At 45.4% G+C, this 13487-nt stretch overlaps 1 protein-coding gene across 4 annotated transcripts in view; it reads left to right on the top strand.

Annotated features, from left to right (window-relative positions):
• AZI2 (5-azacytidine induced 2) overlaps positions 1 to 13487 on the top strand; it is a 32215-nt gene that overhangs the window by 903 nt on the left and 17825 nt on the right. For 2 of the 4 annotated variants that reach the window (XM_039912929.1, XM_016228128.3), the window contains exons 2-6: positions 6306 to 6421; positions 10829 to 10941; positions 11162 to 11230; positions 11437 to 11657; positions 12347 to 12472. In XM_039912929.1, coding sequence (XP_039768863.1) covers positions 11442 to 11657; positions 12347 to 12472 — 342 coding nt within the window. In that variant the 5' untranslated portion in view covers positions 6306 to 6421; positions 10829 to 10941; positions 11162 to 11230; positions 11437 to 11441. The remainder of the gene's footprint in view (positions 1 to 6305; positions 6422 to 10828; positions 10942 to 11161; positions 11231 to 11436; positions 11658 to 12346; positions 12473 to 13487) is intronic. The other 2 variants (XM_029070951.2, XM_001506902.5) reach the window with 2 other exon arrangements.

Raw genomic sequence — 13487 nt, 5'->3', positions numbered from 1 at the left:
TCGTTTCTCCCCGCCCTTCACCGTTCCCTCCCTCCCAACGTTTCTCTCCTCCCTTCACCGTTTCGTCCCTCTCCACAGCGTTCTGTCCCTTTCCACAGCGTTTCTACCCTCCTCTCCCCATTCCTCCCCTCCCCTCCCCGTTCCTACCCTCTCCACAGCGTTTCTCCCCTCTCACCGTTCTTCCCCTCCCCTCCCCGTTCCATCCATCTCCCCAGCGTTCCTCCCTCTTCCTTCCTCTCCCCTCTCCCCCCGCTTCCAGCAGCTTCCATCATCCCTTTTCTTTCAATTCACTCGTGTTTCATCGGCGCTCAGTGCGTGCGAAGGACTGTACTAAGCGCCTGTTCCTTCGCCCTGACCGTTCCCCGGCCTCCTCCCTTGTCACTACGGTGAAGCCGACTAGGAGCCTCAGGATGCCGTTTCCTGGACCCTGTGGGAAGGAAGGCGGGAGGAGGCCGGGACCCCCCATCCCACCGCCCTGCCCCCCGGGGGCTTTGCTGGGACGTTTTTCCTCCCTCTGGGAATTACAGGGTCGGTCTTGATGTAGGACTGTGATGTCATCCGCATTCGGGTCTTTACCAAGCGCTTAGGACAGTGTGGCACAGTGGAAAGAGCACGGGCTTTGGAGTCAGAGGTCATGAGTTCGAAGCCCCGCTCTGCCACTTGTCAGCTGTGTGACTGTGGGTAAGTCACTTAACTTCTCTGGGCCTCAGTTCCCTCATCTGTAAAATGGGGATTAAGACTGTGAGCCCCACGTGGGACAACCTGATTCCCCTGTGTTTACCCCAGCGCTTAGAACAGTGCTCTGCACATAGTAAGCGCTTAACAAATACCAACATTATTATTAGTAGTAGTAGTAAATACCATGGGAATGAATGCGAGCCGCTCTTAGTCTCTAAAACCAACTGGCCAAGGAAAGGCATCCCCCTGTTCCCTTCTGTTGGACTCCATCTGGGATCGAGTGAGGTGATGAGCTTTAAATCTGTTCCATCCACGGTCGAAGACTGACCTTTATCACATCGTTGGGATTGCTTTTAATAATAATAATAATAATGTTGGCATTTGTTAAGCGCTTACTCTGGGCAGAGCACTGTTCTAAGCCCTGGGGTAGATACAGGGTGATCAGGTTGTCCCACGTGGGGCTCACAGTTTAAATCCCCATTTTGCAGATGAGGGAACTGAGGTACAGAGAAGTGAAGTGACTTGCTCACAGTCGCCCAGCTGACAAGTGGCAGAGCCGGGATTCGAACCCATGACCTCTGACTTCCAAGCCCGGGCTCTTTCCACTGAGCCACGCAGCTTTTGCCATCACTAGGTTCTTTAAGCGCTTACTGTGTGTCAAGCAACATTTCCCCTCCTCCTCCCAGCCCCACAGCGCTTAGGTATCTATCCTTGGGTTGATGTCTGTCTCCTCCGCTCAACCCTGTGAGCTCATTGTGGATGGGGAATATCACTCTTTATTGTTGCATTATGCTTTTTCAAGCACTTAGAACAGTGCTCTGCATACAGTAGGTGCTTAATAAGTAGGATTGAATGAATGAATGAAGCAACGTTATAAACGTTGGGGTAGATACAAGTTTGCTTTGCTCTTCCCCCTTCCTAGCTCCAAAGCACTTAAGTACATATCTGTAAATTTATTTTATACTTTAATTTATTCATTCAGTCATACCTATTGAGCCCTTACTGTGTGCAGGGACTGTACTAAGGGCTTGAAAATTCAATTCAGCAATAGAGATAATCCTTGCCCACAATAGACTTACAGGCTAGAAGGGGGGGAGACAGACCTCAAAACAAGTAAAAAGGCATCAGTAGCATCATTATAAATAGAATTATAGATTTATGCACATCATTAATACAAATAAATAGAATGACAATTACGAATATGTATCTATACACAAGTGGGGAGGGGAGGGAGTTGGGGCGATGGGGGAGGAGGTGCAGAGGACAGGGGGAGCTTAATCTGGGAAGGCCTCCTGGAAGAGGTGAGCTCTCAGTAGGGCTTTGAAGGGGGGAAGAGAGCTAGGTTTGGCAGATGTGAGGAAGGAGGGCATTCCAGGCCAGAGGTAGGACGTGGGCCAGGGGTCAATGGCGGGACAGGCGAGAACGAGGGATCATGAGGAGGTGAGCGGCAGACGAGCGGAGTGTACCGGGTGGGCAGTAGAAAGAGAGAAGGGAGGTGAGGTAGGAGGGGGCAAGGGGATGGAGAGCTCTGAACCCAATAGTGAGGAGTTTTTACTTCAAGCCAAGGTTGATAAGCAACCACTGGAGAATTTTGAGGAAGGGGGTGTCATGCCCAGAGCGTTTCTGTAGAAAGATCATTTGGGCAGCAGAGTGATGTATAGATTGAAGTGGGGAGAGACAGGAGGTTGGGAGATCAGAAAGGAGGCTGATGTAGTAATCCAGTTGGGATTTGATGGGTGACTACACTAACGTGATAGCCGTTTAGAGGGAGAGGAAAGGGTGGATCTTGGCGATGTCACGAAGGTGAGCCTGGCAGGTTTTGGTGACCGTTTGGGTGTGTGGGGTGAACGAGAGATCGGAGTCGAGGATGACACCAAGTTTGCGGACTCGTGAGACGGGAAGGATGGTCGTGCCGTCCACGGTGACGGGAAAGTCAGGGAGAGGACGGGTTTGAGAGGGAAGATAAGGAGCTCAGTCTTGAACGTGTTATAGGTGGTGGGAGGACATCCAGGTGGAGGTGTCCCGAAGGCAGGAGGAGATGCTGATTGCTGGAGGATAAGTATGAACATACTCTAGTACAAAATCCCTTAAGAATAAACTGATTTAAATATAGTTAGTGTAAGAAAGAGCCAAGCAATGCTTACAGAAAAGTATTATTACATGCTCACAAGGCAAAATGGGTTGACAGTCTTTTCACCTACACCCACGGATAATCAGTCAATCAGTAGTATTTTTGAGCACACAGTGCTCAAATGCCATTGATTGCTGAGTAGTGTACTTGGAAGAGTACAAAAGTTAGTAGACAGTATCCCTCAATTTCACCATCAAAATTGTCGTTCTTGAAAGTAGACAGCTCTCTGCATGCTCACGCACACATACGCTGTCTAAAAATGAGAACACTGATTTGTTCCCTTAACATAATTTTGCAACATCTCCATGCTCTCTGTTACAGTTTTCTGCATATTGCAGTTTTCTACATTCATATTACTCTTTAAACACTAATTCCTCCTCTCCGTAAAGGGTGATCTGTTCCCTCTGAAGTTGTAAAATCCCTGTGGGAAAGAATTGTGTGTTCTGCATCTACTGTGTCCTCAGTAAATGCAGCTGATTGATTGGGAGTGACTGTTTCTGGACAGAGGTTCGTTTATACCCAACTTGGCCTGTGGGTCCCAAGACTGCAAAGTTAGGTCTTTCTGGAAGTCAGCCAAGTGACTATGTTTAGATGCACTTCCCAGGGACAATTCTACATGTGAAAAGCCTGCATTTCGAGCGCAACCCAGGAAGAGAGACCTGGGACCACAATATTGGGCTCCCGTTTGGGTTGCTCGGGTTAGGATGAGGCCTGGCTGGACCAGACTGGTCCCGTCAGGGCTCTTATTGGATGGAGAGGACTGTTAGGGCTCTGTAGTTACTGCCTAAAGTGGGATTTGGAAGTTCTGTTCATGCAAGGCTTCCTATCCACCAGTGATCCCCAACAGTCGAGTTGCCATCAGGCCAGAGTCATGAGGGGAGGGGGCTGTATGCCAAGCATCAGGGGTCTCGAGAGATGACTGAGTCATCTCCTCCTTTATGACTCTCAGCTCTTGGCTTGGCCCGTCCCAGGATTCAGGATAAAGCCGTGTGCTGTTATTATTTATATCAGCGTGTGTCTCCCCCTTGTGAGCAGGGACCCTGTCTGCCCATTCTGTCGTACTCTCCCCAATGCTTGGTACAGTGCTCTGCACATAGGAAGCACTCAGTAAATATCACGGATTGGTTGAAGAGGACTTGCCCAGCTGTTGAGGGCCATTTCTGGGTCTTCACAGGGTTACCATCAGCCTAGTTTCTCCTTCTCTGCCAAAAGAGGATTCCAGGTACACCCCCCTCCGCCACTGGGACAGCCTAGAGTGCATAAATGCTATGGGAGGTTGATAGTACTTGGTGGCACTTCTGTGCTGGAGAGGCACTATAGGGAATATAAATAGGGAGGAAATACAAATACAGAGAAGTCCTCTGGAGGAGAATTGATTTCAGAAGGATTTGGAGGATAAGGGAAGCGGGTGTGTCGGATATGAAGGGGGAGGTGCCCTCCCTCTGCCTCACTTATGTGCTCAGCCTTGTACCCCTAAAGTATTTTGATACCCCAACCCAATGGCATTTAGGCATATATCCCTACACTCTATTGTTTCACCTATTTGTAATTGATTTTAGTGTTAACTGATCTGTTGATTGGAGATAATGCCAGACAGGGAGCAGGATATACGTTAGGGTTAGGAGCAAAGAATCAATCTATTGTTATTTATTGAGTGCTTACTATGTGGAGAGCACTGGCATAAAATAGAGTTGATAGACACGATCCCTGCTCACCTGGAGTTTAGAGGAATGAGGCCTAGTGAGTAGGTTAACCTGAGAGGAATGAAGAGTGCCAATTGGGGTGTTGTGGGGGAAAACTGGATGTATCGGAGCAGGAGAGGTAACTGCATGCCTTAAATCCAATAATTAGGAGTTTCTCCTTGATGTGGAGAGGAATGGGCGGAAAGCAGAGTGGTCTAGCGGTTTGGATGCGGGCCTGGGGATCTGGTCCCTGCTCTGCCACTTATCTGCTGCATTACCTTGGGCAAGTCACTTAACATCTCTTTGCCTCACCTCATCTGTAAAATGGGGATTAAGATTGAGCCCTGTTTGGGACAGGGACTCTGTTCAACCTGATTAGCTTGTATTTACCCTAGTGCTTAGAATAGAACCTGGCACATAGTAAGCATGTAACTGCTATAACAAAAATGAAAAAAACACCTTCATCTATGCCATGCTTCTGATTTGGAATTTCCCCGTGGCTCAGTGGAAAGAGCACGGGCTTTGGAGTCAGAGGTCATGAGTTCGAATCCCAGCTCTGCCACTTGTCTGCTGTGTGACCTTGGGCAAGTCACTTCACTTCTCTGTGCCTCAGTTACCTCATCTGTAAAATGGGGGTGAAGACTGTGAGCCCTACGTGGGACAACCTGATTCCCCTGTGTCTACCCCAGCGCTTAGAACAGTGCTCTGCACATAGTAAGCACTTAACAAATACCAACATTATTATTACCCCTTCTCATATCTGAAAGACCACTCTCCCCAGCTTCCCAGCCATATTAAAATCACATTTTCTTCAAGAGGCCATCCCTGACTAAGCCCTCATTTCCCCTTCTTCCTCTCCCTTCTGTTTCCCTTGTACTTGAATATGTACCCTTTATTCACCCCCACAGAACTTGTGTATAAATCTGTAATTTATTTTTAATGTCTGTTTCCCCCTGTAGACCATAAGCTCTTTGTGGGCGGGGAACATATCTGGTTTTTTGTGCTCTTCCAAGCACTTACTACAGTGCACATAGTAAGCACTTAGTAAATGCCATTGATTGATTGCTAATCAATCTGTCCCAGCTGGATTACTGCATCAGTATCCTTTAAAACTTCCCAACCTCCTGGGTCTCCCCACTTCAGTCTGTATTTCACTCTGCTTCTTGGATTATCTTTCTAAAGAAACGTTCTGGGCATGTCACTTCCCCCCCACACACCCTCCCAAATATCCAGTAGTTGCCTGTCAACCTTCATATCGAGCAAAAAATTCCTCACTCTTGGGTTGAGAGCTCTGCATCACCTTGGCCTCACCTGCCTCACCTTCTTTCTTTCCTACATCCAAGCCCATACCCCCCACTCCTGGTGCTAACCTTCTCACAGTGCCTCCTTGCCTGTCCCGCTGTCGACCCCGACCCACCTACCCCTGGCTTTGAACTCCCTCCCTGCCCTCCTCAAATCCCCCAAACAGCCACACTTGGCCCCTTCAAAACCCTACTGAAGGCTCACCTCCTCCAAGAGGCCTTCCCAGACTAAGCCCCCATTTTCCTCACCACCCTGTTGCCCCAACTCCCTTCTTTTGCTCTACCCCCCCGGCCACACACCTCACATGTGTATATATATGTATATATTGTCACAAACCCCTCTCCCCTTATCAACCAGGACCTTCCTGGAACCGGGGGAGCCTCAGGGACATGCCTAGAATTCAAACCACACCTCTGATCACCTAGTTACTGTGAACAGTTTTTTACTCATAGCTTTACCAAGGTGCAAGGGAGTGACACATTCACACACTCAGTCATTCCCCTCCACCACAGGTCCGGTACCGGTCTCTGGTCAAAGGAGTCCGTTCCACCAGTGCTGCTTCTTGCTGCTTCCAAGTGCTGCTCTCCTGCTGCACGTTTCTCTCAGCGTGCCCCCGTGCTGCCTCCAGGTATCCTTTCTCCAGTCAAAAACGAGCGCCTTTTATGCAGCCGTGGCTCCCCGGGGCAGTCCTTGATTGGTTCAGGCCCGTTACTGGGTAGAACGGGCCGAGAAAGCCAAGCCCTCCTGCAATCACCTGCCTCTAATAGAGCCCATCAGTGCCTTTGCAAAGTCTCTTCCTTCTTGTCGTTCACAGGATCACAGACAGTCATTAATAAGGCAGTTTGTCGTGGACTCACCGCACTCATCTATAACTATATTTACTTGTTTATATATAAAGCCCGTTTACTTGTTTTGATGTATATATATCTATAGTTCGTTTATTTATAGTGATGGGTATTTACTTGCTTTGATGTCTGGCTCCCCCCATCTGCAAGCCTGTCGTGGGCAGGGATTGTCTCTGTTCCTGAGTTGTATTTTCCAAGCGCTTAATACAGTGTTCTGCACACAGTAAGCGCTCAGTAAATATAACTGAATGAATAAAAGTATCTACCCTACTTGGGGAAACAGATAACATTAAAGTCCATTCAGGATTCTGGTAGTAATAATATTTATTAAGTGCATAATGTCAGTAGAGTTTCTGTTCTGCTTATGAGTTGTCATTCTAGACTGTAAGCCCTTTGGGGACAGGGATTGTCTCTCTTTGTTGCTGAATTGTACTTTCCAAGCACTTTGAGCAGTGATCTGCACCCAGAAAGCACTCAGTAAATATGAATGAATGAATGAATCCTGTAGAAACAAACAGCTGGCCTTGAAAAGTGTCGCTACCTATAAAGCTATAAAAGTGTTTGGAATTGAGCATATATAAATCCCACCTTGGGAATAGACTTGCGTATGTCATCCTTTCCTCCTAAAATTACATCCCAGATGCAAAACTGAGTTTTCTTAATAGGCTGATATCCACCAAAACTCTCTAAAGGGCCGAGCTCCAGTACCGGTTACTGACCCCCCGTAATCATAATCGCGTGACATATGGAAGCTATTCACCTTCGTAACGGCAATAGATATATACTGCTCTAGAACCAGGGGTGAAAGAACGGGGCACTGTGCCAAGGTTACCCTTGAACGCCCAACCGTTCCGATAGGCCAGGCGTTGTACAAGGTGGGAGAGAGAAGTGGAGTGAAGCAAACGTAGTAGTAATGAGACCCCCCCCAACTCACTCTGATGGCCCGTGCCAATCCTGGATAGCGTGGAAGGCTTATCCCTGCAGTGGAAAGAGCAGAAGCACAGGCTGACTTCCCCCATCCCTAAACCCAGTGTTCACCCCCGCTCCGCTAAACCCCCCCAAGCCAAAGCCTCGGGCAGGGGCTGGAGGGCCCTGGGAGACAAGCCCGCTCCACCTTGGCACAAACCCCAGGGCAGCCCAGCCCAGGCCCTGTGCTTCGCTGGAGTTCCCCAATGCACGCAGCTCAGCTCAGTGTCAAAACACCCGTCCCCACATCCTCCCCCAACCTCCCCCACCACCCGAAAATGTCTGCTTCAAAACCCTTCCAAGCAGGTCAGGCGGTCCAGCAATTATTCCTCTACTGTTGCTCAGGTCTGGACCTCCCCACTTATTTCCACCCCTGTATGTAGCACACTGACCTCTGAGTTTCCTCGGCGAATTTATCTTGCCCTCCTCACAAACCACCTTTCAATTAGCAACAAGCCATTTGGGGATGAAATTTCTATTTTTTTCCAAGGCTTTTGGGAGAATAGTGTGTATGTTTTTATATGCTAAAACTATATTTCCATTATGTAGAAAATGGCGCAAGGAAGGAAAAGAATAATTGATGCGGAAGACCTGTCAGCTGCCAAATTCCATAATCACAGTTAGTTGTTAAGGAAAAAATAGGAGCACCTGCTCCGCTCTAGACTGTAAGCTCAGTGTGGACAAAGAGAGTGTCTACCAACTCTGTTGTATCGTGCTCTCCCAAGTACTTAGTACAGTAAGCGCTCAATAAATACCATGGATTGATATATCAATCTCATCTGTAAAATGGGGATGAAGACTGTGAGCCTCACGTGGGACAACCTGATTACCCTGTCTCTACCCCAGCGCTTAGAACAGTGCTTGGCACGTAGTAAGCGCTTAACAAATACCAACATATATACGATGCAAAGGATTGCTAGGAAGTGTAGAACACTTGTTTGGAAATACTACTCTTCTCCATTAGGATGCCCCTCACGTGGGTGACACCGTAAGCCTCAAGGTCAGTCAGTGATATTTATTTGAGCATTTACTGTGTGCAAAGCCCTGTACTAAGCACTTGGGAGAGTACAATAAAGTGGGGAAGGAAGCCAGGTCAGAGAAAGCCCAAGTCCTGCCATCACAATCCAAGGCCTGACAGCTGACGTCCCCCTGCTGTGTGCCACACCGGCCTGACCATCACAGGTGACACGTGGTACTGATCTGACCCCGCTATGTTCATACCAAATGAGATCAGATTGGACAATATAGTGAGTCAAACAATGATTCAACTCTGAATTCATCTGTTGCCATCATCAGTGGTATTTACTGTGCAGCTACTATGTGCAGAGCACTGTACTAAGCACTCGGGAGAGAACGGTGTAACAGTTGACGGACACAGTCTCTGCCCACAGCAAGCCCTCCCCGTTCCACTTTTTGTGACTGGAGTTTATTCCAGAATTAAGTATGTAAGTATAGGTATGTCTTTTTCCCCCTCTAAACTGTAAGCTTGACGTGGGCAGGGAGTGTGTCTGTTTATTGTTATATTGTACTCTCCCAAGCGCTTAGTACAGTGCTTTGCACCCAGTAAGTGCTCAGTAATTACGACTGAATGAACAAATGAATATAATAATGTTGGCATTTGTATTTGTTAAGCGCTTACTATGTGCCGAGCACTGTTCTAAGCGCTGGGGGAGATACAAGGTAATCAGGTTGTCCCACGTGAGGCTCAGTTAATCCCCATTTTACAGATGAGGTAACTGAGGCACAGAGAAGTTAAGTGACTTGCCCACAGTCACACAGCTGACCTGAACCCCAGAATAATGTGACGTTCCCATCCGAGACATACATCTTCTCTGGGCATTTAAGATGTGATCCGGCCTGGGGCTGGTTAGGCAGCATATTTTGATAGGTAGTAAAATTATTTGTCAATAGTTTAGTATTGAAGTTGAGAATGACTGCATTAAAATCAGCGGATTTTAATTTTACAAGTTATATAAATCATTCTAAACCTGTATACAAAGTACTGAATGCAACTGTATGCTACCCAGGAAAGCCATGGGTTCTGGTTTTTTTTTTCCTTGGGAATGTTCTGTTTCATAAGTACTGTTTCTAAAACTGGTATTAAGAAAGTCAAGCCGATTTATATGTAAATCTAATTGCACAGCTCTCAAGTCAAGTACTTAGGGAATGAGGTACAAACAGGTATAGCAGTGTGAAACCCCTCTAATAGGAGTCATTTGAAGCAGCAGGGCCTGGTGAAAAGAGGTTGGGCCTGGGAGTTAGAAGGACCTGGGTCCTTACTGTGGCTCTGCCACTGGGTGCTCTGTGACCTTGGACAAGTCATTTAACTTCTCTGTGCATCGGTTACCTCAGCTGTAAAATGGGGATTAAGACTGAGAGCCCCTTGTGGGACATGGACTGCTCAACCTGATAGAGAAGCAGCGTGACTCAGTGGAAAGAGCACGGGATTGGGAGTCAGAGGTTGTGGGTTCTAATCCCGACTCTGCCACTTGTCAGCTGTGTGACTTTGGGCAAGTCACTTCATTTCTCTGTGCCTAAACTACCTCATCTGGAAAACAGGGATTAAAACTGTGAGCCCCATGAGGAACAACCTGTTTACCTTGTATCTACCCAGAGTTTAGAACAGTGCTTGGCACATAGTAAGCGCTTAATGAATACCAAATTATTATTATTATTATTATTATTGTTATAAGCCTTTATCAACCCCAGTACTTACTGTAGTGCCTGGCATATAGTAAATGCTTAAAAAATACCAATTTAAAAAATTAGAGGATGCTCTCCACCACGCAAAAAATGAAATGGAACAAATGGAATTCCAAAATATTTCATTGTGGTTAATATTTATTTCATTTGCATTGCATTAAAACATTATATTTCACTTACTTGTAGCAAAACAGGGATGCTTTCGTTACCTACAAAAGATAAATACATTTAAAAAATACTATTTAGTATCAGTCTGACTCACCTATATAATGAGATTCATCAATGAAAGTAAATAACTTAGGTGTTAAAACATTTTGAAAGGAGTGTAAAAGGTACTCAATAAGTACTGGTGTGTATTGCTCTTAGAAGCAAATTGGCTTAATTTCTTAATGTATATATATATATATAAATAATTAATTTTAATTAAATATTTTTTATTTCCTTGCATATAAATAAAATGTAAATAATATGCGTTTTTATTGTCCATAGTTTTTGCTTTTCACTTTCTTGGTCTTTTCCAGCTCTTGATCAATCCAGATCAGAAGAAGATTCAAAGTTTTATATAGGAGTTCAAGGATGTTCTTATTTTACCACTATTGATGTTTTCCCTAGCATTTATTCCTAATTTTTAAAGGTAAGAAAGACATCGGTTCACTGTCTCTTTTCAAGATCCTTACAAATGTGAAAACCCTTGTAGAGAGTGAGCGGTTGAAGATGAAAGCTGAGAAGGGAAGAAGAAAGGGTATAAATGTTTACATAAGGGGCAAGAGAATGGGGTCTGAAGCGGAGGAATTGGGCTTTCATTTATGAAAACTCCAACAGCCTTTCCTGTGTCTTTGTGTTTTAACCTGCAGTGTACAGTATCATTCGAACTCTAGATTTGATGCTGCACGCATTTATCAAAACTGTGCTGATATAAGAAGGTAAATTCATAAACTTGGACTACAGAAATGATAAGGCATGACATGTGGTAATGTTTTTTCTTGAAATTTGTAGCACTTACATGAATGCTGAATCATATCGAGGTGATTTCAATAAAGTCAGAAAAATGACAGGATGTTTTTAAGTTAGTATGTATTGTCTCGTAATCGGGCATTTCATAACCATCCGTGTTTCTCCTTTAAAACAGCTGCCATGGATGCCCTTGTAGAAGACGATATCTGCATTCTCAACCATGAAAAAGCTCAAAAGCGAGATTCAGAGAATCCTATTTCAATATTTTCCGGAGATGAGTCGGTAGCTTCCCACTTTGCTCTTGTCACCGCATATGAGGACATCAAAAAGCGACTAAAGGAGACTGAGAAGGAGAATTCCTTCTTGAAGAAAAGATTAAGAATTTTAGAAGAAAAGGTGATATGCTCTGCTTGATTCTTGTGTTATGTGGGACGTAGATGATGTCCAACCTGATTAGCTTGTTTCTACCCCCGCGTTTAGTACAGTGCCTGGCACATAGTAAGCTGTCAACAAGTACCATTTGAGAGGATTTTTTTAAATGTCAAGGCTTGACTTATGGCCCAGTAAATTTAATCGTCCCTTGCCTTATTGGGGGATATAGGTATTTGTATATGAGGCTGTGTGGTGATTTCCATGTGCTTACAACACTTGGAAAAGGCAGTTTCAGCCAGCTGATTTTACCACACCCTTTGATATCAGGGAAAGACAGACTATGAAAGAATTAACTGGGTAAATTCAGTAAAAACAATGGTACTGCAGTAATAATAAGTAAACAGCAGGGCATTGTTGATGTGGAAGAATGGCCCTCGTGCTTCTCGCTATTCCTGTCAGGACCATCGTTCATCCAAATTTCCAAATCTACCAAACATTCTCAGTGTTGAGAAGGCCTGGGTCGGCTTGCCCCGTTCCTGCAAGGCAGGCGTCCTTCAGGGGCGGGGAAAGGATGGGGAAGGCACCATGGTCTCAGACATCACGGCTCCCAGTGATCTGGGGGGGGCTGCAGCAGCCAGCTTCTGCCTGCTCTGCTTCTGCCTGATGCGTCCTTCCCTCTATTTTTTACTTTCGTTGTTTCTCCTACCTTTCAGCTCATTGGAACTCGGCTAGACGAAGAAACAAGTTCTGTGGGACGGGAGCAAGTAAACAAGGCGTATCATGCTTACAGAGAAGTCTGCATTGAAAGAGATACTCTGAAAAGCAAATTGGATAAAGCGGTAAATTCATTTGAGAAGAGAAGTGAAATTAACAGAATGCAAATGAGTAGACTTCTCTTAGGATGGTAAAAAAAGATGTTTTGAGATGCTCTTTTTTCTTCAGAACGATTTATTTTAAAATTCAGTTGTGGAAAGGGAAATCTGGCTGGCAGGTATTTTGAGAGCAATTATGGTGCAAGTTATTCCTGCACAAAATAATCCCTTTAGATGTTTTGGGCTATTTTTTTGTAATGCCTGGCATCAATACATCATTTTTAAAAAAAGCTGGTACATGAAAGTCATATTTTATTTATTTTAATGTTAATTTTAGATTTTGGATCTCAGTAATGAAGACAGGAGCCCACCATCTAGAGTTACTAATTTTACCATTTTGAGAGATAGTGGCAACCAACTGTAAACACTTTATCCTCCCCCCCGTGACTCTTTCACAACTATTCTACCTCCAACCCCTTGTTTCCTCAAACTCCCTTTCCTCAGATTTGCCAGATCACAGCTCTCCCCATTTTCAGAATCCTCTGAAACTTTACTTCCTCCAAGCCCCACAGCACTTATGTACATATCCGTAGTTCATTTATTTAATGTCCCTCGTGACTCTAAGCTCCTTGTGGGCCGGGAACGTGTCCACCAGTTGTACTGCACTCTCCCAGGTGCTCACCGGGACTCTGCACAAAGTAAATGCTCAATAAATACGCTGGAGATTTTCCCAATTTTCCTTCAGCCACCTGTAACTCTTTTATCAATATTGAGACTGTAAGTTTGTTTTGGACAGGGAATGTATCTGCTTATTGTTATATTGTACTCTCCCAAGCGCTCAATATAATTGAATGAATTAGTATGCATATTCTAACATTTAAACACTTTTATCCCCCTTTCCGTTTTGTTCTTATTCCTGTATGTAAATTGCTTTGTCTCCAGTTCCCCCTTTCCACTGTAAATCCTCGAGGACAGGGATTATGTTTCATATCCCTCTTGTCCTCTCCCCACAGTAGAGAGGCTCGCTACATACTCTGGATTC

This window comes from Ornithorhynchus anatinus, chromosome 8 (genome assembly GCF_004115215.2).
Source record: "Ornithorhynchus anatinus isolate Pmale09 chromosome 8, mOrnAna1.pri.v4, whole genome shotgun sequence".
NCBI lineage: Eukaryota > Metazoa > Chordata > Mammalia > Monotremata > Ornithorhynchidae > Ornithorhynchus > Ornithorhynchus anatinus.
The sequence above is the reverse complement of the archived record's forward strand: the minus strand, read 5'-3'. Positions and strand labels throughout refer to the sequence as shown.